At 27.3% G+C, this 20259-nt stretch overlaps 1 protein-coding gene across 1 annotated transcript in view; it reads left to right on the top strand.

Moving 5' to 3' along the window:
* The window catches only part of LOC142322066 (chaoptin), a 250593-nt gene that overhangs the window by 60900 nt on the left and 169434 nt on the right, over window positions 1–20259 (top strand). Inside the window, exon 2 of the mRNA XM_075360711.1 lies at window positions 12127–12349. Coding sequence (XP_075216826.1) covers window positions 12127–12349 — 223 coding nt within the window. The remainder of the gene's footprint in view (window positions 1–12126; window positions 12350–20259) is intronic.

Genomic DNA, 20259 nt, shown 5'->3' with positions numbered 1-20259 from the left:
ATTTTTTATATATGTAGAATATCAACAACATAATTTATGTGATGTTCGTTAATATAAAGTAGAAATAATTTATTAGACATAATTTCTTTGTGTTTATTTTGTTTAAAATATTGCATAAAATCCATCCTCGTAGTTTTTTAGAGATTATGAAAGTAAAAATTGTTCAAGGTAATAAATATAAACTTTGTTGCTCAAAAGTAATTTGCTTGGTCGGTGGATACTTAGGCGAGCAGGAAATTTCTGGGTTGTGACAAGAGATAGTCGACACTACGCTACGTTGTTGTTAACTTCATAAACTGCGGTGGTTTGCTTACAATCTTTCCTCCAATCTCTCAAGGGAAATAGTAAACCTACGTGAAAATTTCGTTTTACCATCTCTCATATATTGAAAAAATTCCGTATTAATAAAAATATATTGTTATTATTATTATTTTATTGTTTGTTTCTGTAACAATTATATGTTCTACTCGTAATCAGGGTGAGTATTGGATGTACATTATTCTAAAAATAAAGTAATTTTCATTGGTATTGTACTAAATTACGAGAATAATTCTTGATATTCTTTGGAGATTTTTTATTTTTTAATGTTGTCATTATGTTATCAATGGTTTTTATAATACTTTTATGGAATAGCAAGCATACTATGCAATTCAAAATAAATTAGGATGGGAAAACTTTTAAGTTGGAATAAAATCCTTTTATTCTTTTAAATATACACTCATTAAAATTTTATTTGTTTCAGTTTAATAAAACTTTTAAAAAACTTTATTTTTTCAAATTTTTTGTTTTGATTCATTCTAGAAACATTTCTAAAAAATTATTCTTCGATGTTAAATAAATATATATATACAACAATTTATAAAAAAAGTTCCAATCTTAAGCGGAAACAAGGAAACAATGTTTAGTTTATTGCCATTATTTGGAGAAAATTTTCAACGAATATGTTGCGTTGTTCATATTCTATCAAATATGAATATAAACAATTTATAGAGAATTCTAAAATTCAGGCCACGTTGATATGTTATGTTAATTCGATTGTATTCACTTGCTAAGCATATATTTAGAACTATGCATTACTTCCGCATTAGTAATTAATGTATCGGTTTTATAGAAAAAATAGTTAGGTTTTTACTTATTTACAAATGCAAACTGAATTTTTAGCTGATAAAATTATACTTACTTCTTCCGGATATATTATCTAAATATAAATATTATATTTCATATAATGAAATATGTAATTTATATTTTCAACATAACATTCAACTTCATCTACCAGTGAAACCTTACATATTTCACTTAAATTATTATTATTTTGTTATATATTTTTATATATGTGTGTGTATATGAATAATTTGTTCGAAATTTCATTAAGTGTGCTTTGTTAACGGTATTTAATATGTCTAAATAAATATAAACAAATAAGCTCTGATTTTCGCTAACAGAATTGAACATTTAAAAAAAAAAGGAATAACTCGAACACCATTCACCCTTTCGTAAAGGAATTTTTAATAACCAGCATATTTTTATATAATTTTATAAATAAAATGCTCGTCCTATAGTAAAAAAATTCATTGTTGTGTATATAATTATTTCTGCATGTTTTCGTCTAAAATTCTATTATTTTAAACACGGGTTGATTTAATTTTATTTGGAAAACATATTTTATTATTGAATGAAATCTTTTTAATTAATACTTTTAAAATGAAAAACATAGTATTTTTTAATAATTAAAAAAATTATTTCCTCTTGCATGAAATATTTTACCAGTAATTTTATTATTGAAAAGATAATCGCGTTTTTTTCATATTATGTGTATTTTATAAACATTTCCAGGAATAAATTACCGTATATTTCCGCAGATAAGACGATAGATAGGACAGATACAAAAGAAATTAGATTTAAATTTATATAAACTGAAACCATTATAAAATAAAATAAATCACTCACCAATGTATTTAAAATCCTGCAAAACCCTCACATTCATCATCTAGGGCACATGGCTCTCAAGTACATCCTCACTTTCGTTGTTGAGAAGCTCGTCATATGAGTCCCATTCTGTACCTAGCGAGTCGATTTCCGCTTCGTCATCAGTACCCCATAACGAATCGTCCTAGTGCCATCCATACCAATAGCAATCCCACACTTTTTTTAAGGATTTGATCACTAATTCCACTTTCACTTTTTCCCATGATTTGATCACGAAATCACACAGCACATGAAGTGATGCAGTCCGCATAGCCCCACCTTTCGTATACGACTTTTCGCCACTTATCATCCAGTTATTCAACTGTTCATGCATGTGATCTTTGAATGGTTTATTCAGAGAAACGTCTAAAGGTTGCACCATCTAAATTTAAACCTCCCGGTATAGCAGCAATCTTATAATTGTACCGTGCTAAGCGATTTTTAGTGTTCTCAGTTACCTGACTGTGAAACATATCCCAGACCTCCAAACTGTGTTGATTTCATAGAGGATCTGGCCGCCTCTGCCACATATTTTCCATCCACAATTTTATACCATTCTTGTCCATCCATCCCTTTTCATGAAAATGGACGAAAATGCCTCGCGAGAATTTTATTTTAGGAGTAGTTTTTCTTTTGAAAAAGACCTGGTCTTTTCAGTGCCTGTACCTCTTAATTTAACAGGATTTATGTCTATTTTCTCCAAAGTTCTGTTGTTTATCATGTCGAAATTTATCGGTGTTTCATCCATATTTCCAGTATGAAATAATCGAATTGGAATTTATTCGCCTTATACCAATAAAAAAGTAGCGAAAACTCGTGACCTTATGGTCATGATCTTGTGGTCATTTTTGCGCAATTTTTGTTTTCTGTCGTGTTACCCGATTTTTTCTGTTTATGAAACGAATAAACCAACCTACTGTTGCTTTAAATTCTTTTCCTTGTTCTAGATTGGCCCGTGCCCACTTCAATGCATAAGCTCTAATCATATTTTTTGTATGTTCTTGTTCCCATTCTGCAACGATATTTTCTAAATCTGACCAGCAAGCAATTCCTCCTCATAGAACATTTTTTTATTGGAATTTTTTGAAAAGCCTCTTGATTCTTTCTCCAATCTCTCACCATCATCTCGGTTATATTGAAAGTTCTTATTGCAGCGCAGTTCTTCGATTCTTTAGTCTGTTTTATGACCCTACTTGAAGCTTGTTTCATATTTTCTTCATTTTGTTGGTTCCATGAGTAGGTCCACACTTTACAAATTTTACGCTGATTACACTTATAGTTCAAATTGTTTGAACGCACGACACAACCTACAAAGAAAATACAATGTAACAATGCTAAAGGAAGCTTTTCCTTATCACACTGATTATACCATTCAGATAAGTGTAATTAATTCTTTCCCTCCTTTTACCGGCATAGTGTTTATTTTACATAGATTGTATTAAATTACCTAATTTCTTTTTTAACTGATTATTTTTCCTTGAATTTATAGGTAATATCTCTCTAGACACCATAAAAATTGCAAGGCTATATTAATTCTAATAAATTGACTTCATATAATTATTTTTATTTAAACAATTACATATAATAATCTTGTATCGTTTGCAAAACTGTAGTTTTTATATATATTTAAGATGAAAAAACTCTTATAAAACAATTATGGATTGTGAAATGTGTATTAAATTTTCTGTAAGGAGGATAAACTTTGTTTTCAGAGTAAATATCCTTATGTAAACTTAAAATTGAAACTCAACTACTAACTTAAAACTAATGAATCAAGTATAGTTATTTTAATTTTATTAACTTTATTTTCTTGTAAATTAATACCATAAACCGAAGCCGCTTATTTCAATCTATTCAAGAATGACTGTACTCGCTAAAAATTTTTAAAAATAGAGTAAAATTTGTTTGTTATATAGGAGAAATTATTTTATTTTTATCTTTTAGGCTACATCATTTGTAGTGAACAGTGAAAAAACGTAAAGAAATGGTACACAGCCCAACTGTGATGTAGAAGAGGAAATAAAAGAGATGTTTTTAGTCAGAAACATCGTACGGAATCAGCATTACCAACGGCAGCAGAAGCAGTAGCACAACTGCTATGTTGTGTCAGCTAGAGTAATGTCTGAAGCGGTTCTAGGGAGAGAAGGTGAGAGATAACACACGTCGAGCTACGCCCTGGCACTTCTTATCTCATACTATTTTTCCTGCTGTTCGTCCACTGCTACACTAGGGAAATAGCAAATAAATATTAACAACCCAGAAACATTTATTTTCTTTCGAAAAATTTATTTTGTATTTTTTCCCTTTTTTACAATAGGTACTACGCGTAAAAATATAGCAACTTTTTCTTTAAAATTTTTAAATTAAACAAGGTTTATCTCTACTTTTATTTATATTATTTAATTTTACTGAAGAAATTTAAATATTGTTTTTATAAAAAAACTAGAAATAATTTTTACTTTTTAATAGGATTTCTGTAGTAAAATAATATATATCATGAAAATCCCCTTGTTTGGAATATTAAATAAAATCTTATGAAAGTTAAGTAATTAATAAAAGATTAATTCCAATTAATACAGATTATTAGCTATTATTTATTATATATTTAGCTAATATAATTAATTATTTATTGAAAAAAAAGTGGACTATGATTCCGTTTGTTGGTAAAATTTAAAATGAATTTTCGAACAGAATCAAAGGAAAAGAATGGTATAAGAAATTCTTTTCAGAAAAAATCAGTTAATTAAATAACATAAACAAAATAATGGAAGCTAGAAATATGTAATTAAATAACAGATGAAAGTTTTGATGGTAAAAATTGTGTGGAAGGACTAGAACTACTGTAGATATAAAGAAAAAAATTGTGATATACAATAAAAACATATTCAGATTTTAATATTAACTGATAACAGAAATAGATGAAAAACCTTGTAATCAAAAAAAGGTTAATGGTGTAAGAAAAAATTGTATGATCTTTAAAAACAATTTTTAAAGTACATTTTAGGTAGATTTCATAAGAAAGCTACCTATCAATGGATACTATGATTCGACTTCCCGAAAATTTCGACATATCTTCACGTTTCACATTCCCCAGACCCCAAAACCACCGCATCTCATACATACATATATATATATATATATATATATATATATATATATATATATATATTTCACTTTCTTGTGGACACGATAACTACCGTAATTTTGCTCCAATCACGTTCAAATTGTTCCTTAAAAATAACTCATCCCAAAATTTCGGTCGAGTTCGTTAAAAACCAAAATCGGACCATGGGGGTGGAAATAAGGGGGCTTTGTCAAAAAAACAAAATATCGCTGTAACTTTCTTATTAAGTAGAATATCGAATTCGTTTGAAGTTCTTACTATTTTTTGGATAAGAGCTTAAAAATTATCTTAGTAAATTTTTTTTAAATCACCAACCATTAGCCCAGGGAGTTGATAAAATAATGTTTTGATGATAAAAAAGAATCAAACCTCCCTTAATAGGCACAGTATCTAAAGTGTATCACAGTATTTAAAGTGGTCCTCTAAACATTACCTAAACTTTTGTCTGACACAATTTTTGATATGACTAACCCTTACGGCAAGGGATGGCCAAAATGTTGCTGGAATTGTAAGCTAGGGCTTGTTGTATGCTAAACATGTGAAACATTTTTCACATGCAACCATTGTCCTATTTAGTAATTTAAATTTTTTCTTAAATTTAAGATTTTTATCTGTTTTATCCCATACTTAGGACGGGTAAAATCTTCCTCCGTCTTCCGACGTGCCTAAAGGGATTTTTTTCCTTGAAATTATATTCACCAATACTTAAACCGATTTTAAACAAAAGAGAATGTACTCAACACGACCCGATATTTGTATTATTATTTAACCTAGGCCTCGCCTATATCCAAACTTTCCTCTACCAACCTCATTTTTGCAAACTTTTTATTTATGTTTTTCGTTATCATTAAGTTATGTTAAAAAAACTAAAGTGGGAGATTTTGACGAAATATATGTTACATAGATGGTTTTCTATTTGTTTGTCTGACATCAAAACCATTATTGCCGGTATTAAGTAAGTTATATAACGTAATGTAATGTAACCTGAATTCCCTCTCACCAATTGTTAGAGTGTTTTCTCACGAAAATTAAAGAAATTTCGTCGGAAACTTGGAATAAAGCATAAAAACCTTTTCCGTATGAACTAGCCAAGTAGATAATTATGCATTTCAAAAGAACAAATATTTTAAGCCTACACGTAGTTTTATTGTGGTTATAAAGATATGATTTCTTTTATAAGGCAAACAATATAAGGTAGGTGCTAAAAGTTAAAAGACTTAAAATAGAAATTTTGTTTTCTTAACCATCTTATCCTTGATAGGATATTTTTTGTCAAACAACTAACCGAAAAGTTTAACATTTTAAAACAATACTTTGATCTGAGGTACTAACAACATCTTACATTATCTCTTATCTTACCTGCATTTATCTATGAGAGAATTTGGAATTCAATTTTCCCATTTTTAATTTATTTAATTTTTTTAATTGTTAAATTGGAATTATATTATTATTATTACTACTTATTTCACATCAATTTTATCAAGTAAGAGACAGATTTATCCATTTTTACATTCTTAATACTACCACTTTACCAAACTAACACTCCTTACTTGGATTTTTTTAATAAAATTATTTTATTTATATTAGAACCTTAATTTTCATGAAAAAAATTACACGTTTATAAACCTTTTATAATGTAGAACGATAATTTTCCATAATTAAAAAAAAAGAAAAAAATAGTTAAATATGTAAGCCTTGATCCCTTGTTCCCTTGATTGTTGATTGTTGATTTTATCGTAGCTTTTTTTTCAAATATTTTCATTGTGTTTTTCATCTGTTCCGTACGTAAATGGTTAAATTGTAAAATGTTCCGTAACATATGCTCATGTTTTACATGATCCGGCAGTGGTCTGACATTTTTGTAGCCATCATTTGATGTATCTTACTCTTCACATTAAAAGATTTAGATGTATATTACACATCTGCATAGTAATAATACAAAATAAATAAAGACGTAAAAATGTATATTTGGCTCTACACTAGCATTATTTTTTATTTTAATCTCTTTTTAGTCACATTTCTTCCAAAGTTAACACCAGTACCTTTTATTTCTTAATTTTAAACTCTTTATAGAATATTTTTTAAAAATTCGTTAACAGAAAATGTATTTTAATTTTTTTTCTTTTTTTAAAACTAATGAAGCATGTTAAAGTAAATAAAGAATAGTCATTATTTTAAATAATAATAAAATCACAGTCATATATAGAAGTAAAGAGGAATTAATAAAAATTTTGATTTTCTATAAGCTAAATTGGTTTTAATACTAACCTAACAAAAAAAAACAAAAAAAAAACTAGTTCAATAATACCAAAATAACTAGTTTTAAACTTGTAATTGAAAAATGAATGCCTGATAACTTTAGCAATTTATTTCCTGCTTTTTAACAAATGAACGTTGAATGAAAAAGTTCTTTTATCAATGTACTTTTTTACTTTTTTTATCACTTAAAGCAAGTCGAAATCAGTAATAATGAAAATTAACTTCTAATGATAATGGAAAATTTATTTCTTAAAATAAAATAAAAAGATTTAAAGCAATTGAAAGAACGGAAATTACTTGTAATTTTTTTTTCATCACGGCTAAATATAGGTACGTATTTCTAAAAAGTGTGATCCTCCAAAGAAAATTAAGTTTTTAATTAAAAATATATGTATAACACAATGAATTAAAACTGATTTTTTTCTATCCCACTTGTAATTAAATAATTGCAGCTCTTTCTAAAACAAAAATATATTTTTAAAAACTTTAATTTTCTGTACATAACTTTCAAAAAGCTTTAACCTATTTATCATTTATATTTTATACAAAACTATAAACTGCACCGATATATTTTCATAGTTTACTTTCCTAACGATTTCTACGAGCACTAAGCCAGAAGATATGAAATCATTTTATAAATAATTTACGTTTTTTTTTTTTTGTTATGTTAGTAAAAATAAAATTCAAACTAACCTCAATAAGAATATCTCACTGTAGGTCGGTTTAAATTTGCCTAAGGATAACCATTGTGGCTCTGCTGGTAAGCGGTGGTTCCATCTTGTTGAAACCAGGGCTTTTTGAATTGCGGGCCTCCGTAGCGCGAGTGGTAGTGTCTCGGCCTTTCATCCGGAGGTCCCGAGTCCGAATTTCGGTCAGGCATGGCATTTTCACACGCTACAAAAATTGTCATTCATCTTATCCTCTGAAGTAATATCTAACGGTGGTCGCGGAAGTCTTTTTGACGTTATATGCAAAATCTGGAATGAAACATTCCTCAAGCATTTGCTGATATCTATCGCTATTCACTGCCCCCGAAACACCATTTTCTTTAAAAAAAAAAAATACTGCCCGATAATTCTTTGTTTAGAAACATCACACCACATCGTATTGTTTTGTAACTGTAAAAGACGTTCATGTGTAACTTTGGAAAGAGTAGTACTGCAGAAACGAGCATTTTTTTGTTGACAAAATCTCTAAGGTGGAAAAAGGCTTCATCACTCGTCCACAAATTAGGCAAAAAGGAATCATCAGTGTTGATAAACTGCCGGCAGCATTCCAGGCATAATGCGAAATCACTCGAGTCCATTTTATGGGCTAATTGGATTTTTAAGGAATTATTTTTAAATCCTTGTGCAATATTATACGCAATGTTTTGGCCTACCCGTATAAACTAGGGTGCTGAGTTCCCTGGTCGCTTTGCGGCAAGTCCACATTAGTTATGATTTAATTTTCCAAGTGTTTTAAGCCTCTGCCCGTTCCAGTAGCTCAATTAGGTCTCAAGTTATTGCAGTTGTCGTATTTTCAGTATTTCTTTTAGTTTTCTTGTCATTTTATAATAAAGGGATATAAATACTTTCTCTTTTATTTTATGCATTTTACATGCTTTGTATGATACACATCAATATACAATTGAATTACATAGCAATCAGTTACAATGTTTCAGTTCAGCACTTTAATTTAAGTCCGTTGGTGATGAACGCTTCCTCTATAAACATTGACGTACTTAATCGTGAAGATAAAAGTCAAGCAGCTGTAATATATCTAAAATAAGATGATAAAATATTCATTTATTCCATACACATTCGTTCTTTCTTTATTTAAAAATTCTGTTACATAATTTTACGGTAAGAATTAATAACTATACAAGTAACAGTAATATGAATTAATGGCCAGATTGATTATGAGTAATCAATTATGATCTTTAGATCATAAGATTATGATCTTTTCTTTCATAGTATTTATCGTTTTTACTGCAAATCTTTACAGTAGTAAAGTATGTTATTTATCAATATATTATTATTTATTAATTAATTTATATAACTTAAGATTTATATAGTAGTAAACGTAAGAATTCTGAAGTAATAGTAACAATAACGGTCATAAAGCGACCATAAAAATTTCTTGTTTTATATATATATATATATATCAGAAGTAAAACTTTCTCTGTGAAATATTACGGAAAGAATTTACCCGAATATAAAAAGTTCTATATATATATAAATATTATAAGGACGATATGATTCCAGTCTTAGCTTTGAGAACTGCAATTACATATAAGGTGTTCTCATGAACCGCTAATGGTACTAATGGTATATAGGGGAATCCCCTCACGTCTGTGGTTTACGAGTTACCCGGGGAACTCTATTTCATTATCAAGCCGCTATAACCAGCTCTGCACAACAAAGGACTACAATTGATGGTTGGCTGATGCTCATCCTCTTTCCACAATTCTATACAACCATCCCCTCCCATCGGCACTAGACTAATACCCCTCCCACCTATTTTCCTACACTTCAATGAAAATCATAAATATGCGCTACCGTCATAATTTCACCTTTATATTAACCGTTTCCATCGTATAAGTTCCCTTTAAAGTGAAAATCTCACTCACACCATCTCTTTCTTTCCCTATTTCACTTCGTTTCAGTTTTATTAGTTTTCAATTATTTTTCCCTTTTTTGTTTGTTATGACTTCCAGTATAATACCGATCTTTTCTTTATTCTTTTAATGGAAAAAGTAATAATTTTCTTAGACAAACTTTTTTTATCACCCTTCTTTCCTAATAACACTAAACAAAAATATTTTATCATCTACTCTACAGAATAAATTATTAGCTACTTCCTTTTACTCGAATGCTTTATATTAAACTGAATTATATTTTACAATAAATATATAAAAAAAAAATTACATTTCTTTTTAATTTATTTATTGTCGCATCAACAATTAAAGTCATTAACGATTTATCAGTGTAATGTTATCGGTGTTATCAGTGTAATTGTACCGGTAAATTTGTAGTCTTGAGTAAACACAGATAATCTACTTCTGAGACGTGTGGTTTTTTTTTACATCTGTATTTTCTCCATTCCCCGAAGCCGGATTCGCCACCAAGCAAAACTCAGCTCCAAGAGGTGCCATTGCCTCAAGCTATCTTGGTAGAAACAAAGTCCCACCCAGGTAGCCGGGTCATAAAAACGTTTTATGAGATTTGTTATATATTACAACGTTTGTATCTAACGAGGGCCCGCAATGGATGGTCTTTATTCTTGTCATAATTACTCGTTCCATTACTTATGGTTTCAAAATGTACTGCAGGAATCCAATTATAAAATTTTACTAAACACTTGCCTCATCATTATGAGGGAATGGATGAGTCAACTAAATTATGAATTCCTCCAGTCGTACCATTAATTAGACTACTCAGAGTAGTATAAAAAGTAAATCTACGAATGTGTGATTGGGAGATATGAATGGTTTCAGAATAATTTTATGAGGAATTGTTAGCCAAAATTGGTTAAAATTGAAATTAAAAAATGCTTTCTTTACATTAAATTCTATTTTAAGCTAAAGAAAATTTGAGGTTTGGGTTAAATTTTTTACTTATTTTGTGGGACTTTGGAATTGTAGGATTTTAGATATTTATTAACACTATTTCATCGGTTTAATTATGTTTTTTAGAGATAAACCACAATTCATTATTTTCTTACGAAGTATTTTCTTATTTAAAGATTAAAAAATTGTTTAGTATGTATTTTTAAAGTATATTCGTTACAGCCCTAGAAAAACTTAAGCATTAGTTGCATAGCTTCTTCTTGTGGAATATTAAACCAAAATCTCGTGACGCAAATTTGACTAGTTTCATTATTAATGTACTTTTTATAAAATTGTAAACATTTTTTTCAAAATGTTATTTCTATATATCCGATATTTTGATCAATTTTTCATCTAATCCCATCCATATTATTATTTGTGTATAATAGTTTCTGCAATAACTCACATAATTTCAGAGATTTTTAAAAACAATAATATTAATTTTATTTTAACTGTTAAGCTCAATTAATATTTTTAAATATTTTATATATTTAAAATTATATATTTGTATTTGATTTATATTTGTATCAAAGTGCGAGATTAATTGTTACATTCTAAATATTAAGATAATTTCACACGACATATATATATATATATATATATACATATCCGTAATTTTGAGTTCGTTTGGATCCGCTCCCTTGGTTTTCATATTTTTTCTTTTGTAATCAATAAAAAACCTATTTCCTGTACCTCGGTATTTCATTTTATATCTTCACTGAAAGTCAGTGAAGATAGATTCGTAAGAAAGGATATTTTCTCTACTGAAAAATTATTTTTCCCAGTAAGTCTCTTGCATACTGAGTACTCTTTTATTCTTATTCAATGGTGGTAATTGATGTCAAGTGGAGTCAGGAGTAAGTGGTCAAAACCTGTGCTTCAATTCATCACTAATTTTATACAATGAATTTACTGGTGGAAGAGTATCCCCGAAAAAACAACTACGGTATTATTTTTATTATATTATTAATAATAAATAATAAAATGTTTTTACTTTGTTCACAGATGTGGTCGGAGCAGCTGGTCCTGAGCCTGCAGCTGCTTTTGCTGCTGCTGCTGTGCTTCAATTCATCACTAATTTTATACAATGAATTTACTGGTGGAAGAGTATCCCCGAAAAAACAACTACGGTATTATTTTTATTATATTATTAATAATAAATAATAAAATGTTTTTACTTTGTTCACAGATGTGGTCGGAGCAGCTGGTCCTGAGCCTGCAGCTGCTTTTGCTGCTGCTGCGGCTTCCTTGCACATTGGCCCAGGACTCAGCCTCCTGCATCTTCAACTCTATGTGCTTTTGTAAAGCTGTTCAGGAACACTTTGATAAAGGTGTCAATTACCCATCCCCAAATTCTCAAGAGCACCTACGTGATGTCAGTTGCTTCCAGGTGCCTTTCTCCAAGTTTCCAGGTAACTTAATAACTTAATGTCACCATAAAATGTCCGTTGGTAAAAAAATTATTTATACAAAATGGGATATTCAGTACTTTTGAAAACTTAAATGATTTGTTCGTTGATTATTAACTTGTAATAATCTTAAATGTGTACATTATTTTTTTTTTAATAATTATTTAAATAAATTCATTTGTATCTGTTGATGATAATTGCTTCAAAAATTGTAACGCGCATTTCCATTACTCATTTTCAATTTTTAATTGCACGGTAACTGCAATGCACTGCATTGCACGGTAACGGTTAAGTGAATTTAATGGTCATCATTATGTTAATATAAACAACCATGCAAACAACTGCTTATTTAAAAACTTTTTTTTAATAAAAAAGCAATAAAAAATAAAATATTGTATAAATGTTGTAAAAGATTTAATCAATATTTTAGTTCAAAAAATGAAGCACTTGTTGAAAAATTCTACTAATTCATGCAGAAAAATTACCTATCCGTTACAGTGAAACATGAGGTATCAATGGACCAAAATTGGGACAATACACAATTATACGTAATTAAATTACTTAAAAAAATTATGTACAGTTTATAATATCCTGTAAAAACAAACTTTCCAAAAAACCCGTATACACCTACTATAACCAGGTCTGTAACCTGTAACTGTAACCTAGGTAAATAAAATAAAACCAAATTGTTTATTAAACCAATTATTACAGAATTAAAAGTTACCAACACAATGCTTTTATTTTATAACAACATGAAATTACTTATATCTCATGAAGAATGCTTAGAAAATTTCCGAAACCGTGGAATGTGTTTTTTTTAAATTCTGTGTAATAAAATTATTTATTTATAGTACGTATTAGAAGTATTTAAAAAATATGTAGTTAATAAAATTATAAGAAATAAATACAACTGTTTTCATGTTGATCAGTATCCTTGAAGGGAAGATAATAAAATAATTTAAATGATTGACAGCAGCAGAAGTCATATTAAATTAGAGATAGAGTGACTGAATTAATGTGCTGGATGAAGTCAATGTTCACAGTAGACCACTGAGCGTCTAGATAGAAGAATTTCTTCAGTGCACTAACTTGATATTTAATAAGTGCATTAAAGTTATATAATTGCTTATTATCAATTATAATCAAAAATGACCTTAATTTATTATCTACGATAATATTTAGACGCAACAATGAATTTCTTCATAATCGTGTAACTTTTCCAGCATCAGACTTATAGTTGTAGAATGTCGAAATTAATTAACTATTCTCACTTAGTCATTACTATACGGATCATTAATTGGCATTTACTTAAATAACTAATCAAGGAAGTAATTAAAATATATTCAGTCTATTTATGTATCTAAAGGTATGAGCGCGCGTACACACCGCTAACTCTTTCTCTCTCCTTTTGTGTATGTTCCGGTCAATATAATATTATAATTATAGTTTCAAGCAATGATTATCATATTAATTACATTGATTATATTAAATCCTGTGCTAATACTAGTAAGCATGCATATATTATCCTAAATGTAGTTCAGATTAGAATTTCATGTAATTAATTTCCATTCGAGCAATTAACTAGAACAGAGCATTAATACAAATTTGCAATTAAAATTAAAAATTTATTCCATTAGTTAAAGATATTTTTAACAATGGTAAGGTAATTAATTTCGGTGTAGTTACTAAACGTGGTACTATTTTAAGTTTGATCTAACTTGTTTCTGTTGCAGTAAATATGTAGACTATTTTTAAGAATTAGCTCTAAAATTATTAACTCTATTTTTAAGAATTCTTTCTTCACGGATATGTTTCCGTATTTAAATATTTTTCACATAATCTTATCATAAATTTCTTTACTATTTTTTTCTTATTTGTGTGTACAGTTATAAATATATAATTATTTTTATTGAATTAGTTCGTTAAAGAATTTGCTATAGTTAATACAAACTTATCATTAATGATAATACAATACATTTTTTTTATTGAGATGGAAAGTTGAAAGAAAGTAAAGTACAGAAGGTAAAAATGAAATATTTTTTCTAAAATAATAGATATTCCACAAAATTAGAGAAATATAGTTTTTTTATATTGTACATTCTCTGAGTATTTTTTGTTTTTATATTCCTGAAAAGAAGATTTTTTTGTGAAATATCAACAAACAGTTTTTTTTTTTTCAATTTAACGAAGTATCTTTTGAATAATAATAGTGAAGATGTGAGACGACTGAAGAGGCTGCATGTATTGGATCCAGATTTGTTGAGTTGAATATCACCCTCTTCTTAGTGAAATTTCGCTAATACTACTTATTATTTTATTTTTTTGTTTTTTAATTATGGATTTTTTTTTAATTACGTGGTTTCGACTTTGTTTCTTATTTATGACCGGGGGTAATTTGATATATGTCTTTTTAGTTTCTCGTAATGACTTGTGACAATATTTTATACTCAATCGCTTGCTCTGTTTTTTAACCATATAATTGTATGGTTCTCTGTACTTATCTTATGTTACTATTTAACTCTTTTGTTCTTAAAAGTTAGTTGTTGTATTGTGTGTACTTTGTTATGCTTAGTTACATTTTAATTTGCATTGTACTGTACCTTGTTCAAACCTTTATATTGTCTTGGAAGGTATCACTAGATGTCTCATTTTCACGTTATTACTGCTTTATACAATTTATTTATATTTTCATTATTCAGGAAAAAATGAAACTATGATTGTAAATAAAGTAATATATAAGCAATACATACAAATAAAAATTAACGAAAAATAAATTATTTCATGATAATTCCAACAGGCGAACTTGGTATACAAAAATGGTGAAAATTTATAACTATACTCTTATTTTTACTTCCTAGAATAAAATATTATATTATAAAACACTAATACAAAAAATACAACAAAGGTCTTTGTAATAATTTTTTATCATAATTAATAATATTATTATTCTAAATAATCAACAATTCATTCTAATCTAGCACTACTAATTCGACACTAAATTACTTGAAACAAATTCTGATTGAAGAACTTGGTATATTTTCAGTTTATTTAATACTGCATTTTATAAAATGAATCTCTACAAGAAATAAAGTTAACATAATTTTCACTTTTTACCTATATCCATACAAACCATACAAAATAAGGTGCTTCATAGCAATTAAATAAAATAAAAATAATGAATGTTGGATTTTATTTGTGCCAAAAACAGACATTTTTAATATGGCTATAATTATAAACTAAAGTATTCAATCGTATTTTTTTCTTTTCCAGTATTAATTTATGGATTTATTTTTTATAATCAATTAGTTACAATGGGTTTTAAGTTTATATATAACAGTAGATCTCACTAATTTATAGAAGTTAATCAGTTAATTTTTTAAGATAGAATATTAGATGAAAAACAAATACAAGCAATATATTTTTAGATCTAATAAAAAGTATGATTTAATTATATTTCATAATATATATATATATATATATATATATATATATATATATATATATATATATATTGTAATATTAATAAATAAAAATAAAGAACAATATTCAGATTAAAATGCAGTCGATAATGGAGAGATTATTTAAAAAATTTTTCAAATCAAATATTATTTGAGAATCAAAATTTCTTATCTCCACCAACTCACGTTTAAAGATTGTTAGCCGCCTTGATTTTTTTCTTTTTGTGATTTCACTCACTCGAACTCTGATTTTTCTATTTCCTGTATAATGTCTCATGATGTGTCCGACATATTTTCATTTCCCTTCTGATACAATCTTTACCCACATTGTCATGATCGTGACAATCTCATTTTTATATCTGTATCTTTCATGACTGTATCGTTATATTTTCTTTTTATTCATACGCGGTTAAAAAAGAAATGTTTCTTAAGTGTTCAGAATGAAGTAATTTAATGCTTTTTATAATTTTGGTAAACCAAGAACTCCGTATACTACCAATATGTTTCCATACATTTAGAGTCCTAAAATTAGTTAAAGGAAAGCGCTGATGTAGTTTTTTCCACCTTTTTTTGGCATTTAAACCGAAGGACACTAAGAACGCTATTATTATAATATAAAGAAATATGATTCATTACAATGGTAATTTTTTTTTATACAATAATAAATAATAGTTGAAATATATAATATACAAATTTATCCATTATACGACCACTATTATTAAAAAATTCTTCTGTTCTAAGATCAAATAAAAAAAAAATTAATTAATTTCATACTGATGCATCACAAAGTATCTTTCTTTGAATCTTTAGGAGGATTAATTCGGTATATGAAAAAATTTCACAAGAATCTCTGTTCTAATAAGACAATCGATTTTGAACTTCTCGTTAGTATAAATATGTTTAAATTTCAACAAATATCTTTATATTTTAAATATAAAGCATTATTAAGGCCTTACCATTAATTATTCGATTTTTTTTTAATATTTTGTCTAAATTGGTAAAATATTACGATTTATTTCATAGGAAGCGAACTTATTAACACGTCATATAGGTAAGTTATGTAAGTTAGTTAGATACGTTATGTAAGTATTACATAAGTTCTATAACCGTAAAACTCCAAAAATAAAACTAGCTATCTGAAAATAGGATTTGATTCTTTTCGATGAATGGTTTCTGTTAGATTAACAAAAAATTCATTACACCAAGGACAATTCTATATTTAATTATGTGTTAAAAGCTACTCTAACACTAAAAATAATATTTCTCAATGAACTTTTGCTACTCCATAAACGATTTCTACTTGATATTCTGTAAACTATTAATTATGTAATTTTTTGACTTACTATTTTGGTCCGTCATTATGGAATAATCTGCGAGTTAAAAAAAAGAACAAAAACAAAATTATAGTGTCGTGAATTTTGTGAGTGAGTGAGAGTGAGGGTGTGTGTGTGTGTGTGTGTGTGTATGTAGGTGTGCGGTGCATATATGTATATGTGTATGTATTTATAATTTAAAATATTTAAACTTCGCGTAATTAGGTGAAATAATATCGGATCTGTACTTTTAAGCTAACTTTATTGTTTTTAATATTAAACTTTTTACTTTCTTTTAGTAGTATTAAAAGAATAGTCGTTGCATCGACTGATATGGTAGTTATGCATGAAAAAACTGCTAACAGCATGCAATGATTTACATCCCTTATTTTTAACGTCTGGGATCCTATTTTAGGTGATGTAAAATAAAAACGTGTAATTTAATTTATCAATTATTAATGTTTTACTACTAATATTTTCAAAATAATAACTATCAGACTATTAAATTATATTTTCTGATTGCAGCAAAATGAATAGAAACTGCAGCATATTACTGAGGTTTCTACCGGATATTAGTAGACCTTTTAATCCATTAAAATTCAATACAGAAATGACAATTGGTATTTTGAATAAGCAGTACAAAGAAGTATTTTTTTTTTTTTTTTTTTTTTTTTTTTTTTTTTTTTTGTAAAAGGTCGTTATTTCAGTATTATCTGAAAATAATAAGATGAGCTAAATTGTTTTTATTTTTTCTATTTCATAACATCTATTATGTTGTTACAGACAGTTCATTAGCGACATAAATTATTTCTCCTGGAACAACCGTTAATTCTTTAACGTCTCGAATCCAAAGCATTAGTAATACTTTTATCGTAATATAGGTTAGAAAGGCTTACGGAAAATAAAGTAGTTGATGAGTAAGGTAGTTGATGGAAAAAGGGAGTGATTATTTTAAGTATTACATTTTCTTCTTCTTTTTTATTCATTTATAACCTTATTTTTAAACAGCCGTTTATTAATCAATTTTAACATGAAAATCATTTTTTTAGACTACAACATTAATTTTATTTGATTAAACTTACGCATCGTAGGATTTAGTAACTAAAGTTGTAAATAGATTAAATGGGATTGTTGATATGAGTTTTCAAATTTATCTTTTCTTATAAGTTGTTTCTTCCTACCCGATAGTAAATCTCTCACACATCTTGAATAAATCTACTTATATTAAATATTTGTTCTCTTCGTTTAAATATTTTTTTTACCTTTCTGCTAGGAAGTCTGTATATATAAAATTTATTCAAATATTTTATTATAAGTACATTTTTTTAAACATATTTATAAGTCGTTTTTAACCATTTCTTTATTTATTATGAAGTTCTTGTTGCCGTATATTTTAAACACTTTAATATCTGTTTTAATTACTCTAAAATTTGTGTAGATATTAATTTATCCTGATTTTAAAATTTATCCTTTTTAATCGAAACAAAAATTTTCATTAGGTTCTTTGTTTTGTTAGAGAAGAAAGTTTTTATGTTAACGATAGTTATTAAACGAGTTATTCATATTACATTTATTCTGATAATATTTCTTTTGAACATTTAATTGTAAATATGATAATTTTTCACGTTGTACGTTTTATTTATGACTGATAATGTATTTTTAAAGAAGATTTTAACGGTTTCAGCTAAATATTATATGCTTATTTGTTGTACAGTGAATAGAATTGTAGAGTTATCCCGATTGTAAAATTATGAACAATGTATGACTGACAAGTGAAAAGCAACTTCCATTTCAGGATTTGTTATTGCTGTTCTGCCTTCCAGTGCAAAAATCGTTTCTCAATGATAGCTCTTACTGCGTGGAATATTTATATTGCACATACATTCGCATATCGTAAATGTGTAATTACTGCTAAGCTGAACTTATTCGCATCTTTATTTTAAATATTGTATACTATTCTAGGTTACATGACTATTTTTTAGAGATTTAATATGTTGATTTTATGTTTGTAAGTTACGTCCCTCATCACATTTAATGCATTATTTCATTATAAAAATGTAAATAATATTTCTATTCGACATTGAAGAATACATAAAGTAGAAAATTTCAGGTGAATTAACCAGTTAACCTCATATTTTTTCGATTTTTTTCTTTTCGAAGAGTGCATTTATAAGTCATTTAACAGATTAGTTCAAGTCAATAATGAAGCAGATTTAAACAAAATATCAGTGACTACTGTAAGGTGTAATAAGTGTAAGGTGTAATAATTTGATAGATAATGGTGATTTCATGTAATTAACTTTTTTCAAACTCTATAAGCGCAGAATAAGTTGATATACGCGTTATATACCCGTATATATACGTACAAAGGTTTCATAATAAATCGCATATAAATATTGTATTAATTAATTTACAAGACTTATATAGAATATAAATTATAATCATTTTATAAATTTATAAAATATAAATCGTATCATATTTTTTTTCTCTAATATTGTACTTCACCAAGACGGTTGGTGATTTCAGTAAAATTTCGCTTTGACGTTGGTCCATGAATTGTTAGGGAAGTTCTATTAATTGAAATTTGGTACAATCAAGGGAGTGTAGTAAATAACCGCAGTAACACATGCTAAAAACATAATTAATTCTTACTATACTCTACAACATTGTTTAACTGTTATTACCGTAAGCTCCGCTTTGTTGATTAAAAAGTCATCTAATCAGTAAGAATCGTTTCCTGTTGAACTAACAGGAAACATATCATTTTTGTTATTTTTAGTAACATCACTTGTATTTTATTATATTCTCTCTCTATCGCTCTCTCTCTATATATATAAGTATAGAGATGTATTTACACCACACACACACAGACGCACACCTTCTACAACTTCTATATATATATATATATATATATATATATATATTTAATTTGTGTATGTATTTTAAAACCGTATAAATCACAGAAAAATAGAATTGCAACTTTGAAAATATATACTTTTTTTCCAATTAAGGAATGAAAATCTCGAATAAATAAAATATAATGTCCATCTTCATTATTCAATACGGTAGTACTTTTTCAAATAGTAGTAAAACCTGATTCAAACACTATGAAATTAATAATGTTTTACTCGATAATATATTG

This window comes from Lycorma delicatula, chromosome 3 (assembly GCF_047948215.1).
Source record: "Lycorma delicatula isolate Av1 chromosome 3, ASM4794821v1, whole genome shotgun sequence".
Lineage (NCBI taxonomy): Eukaryota > Metazoa > Arthropoda > Insecta > Hemiptera > Fulgoridae > Lycorma > Lycorma delicatula.
This window is presented reverse-complemented; position numbering and strand designations above follow the sequence as displayed.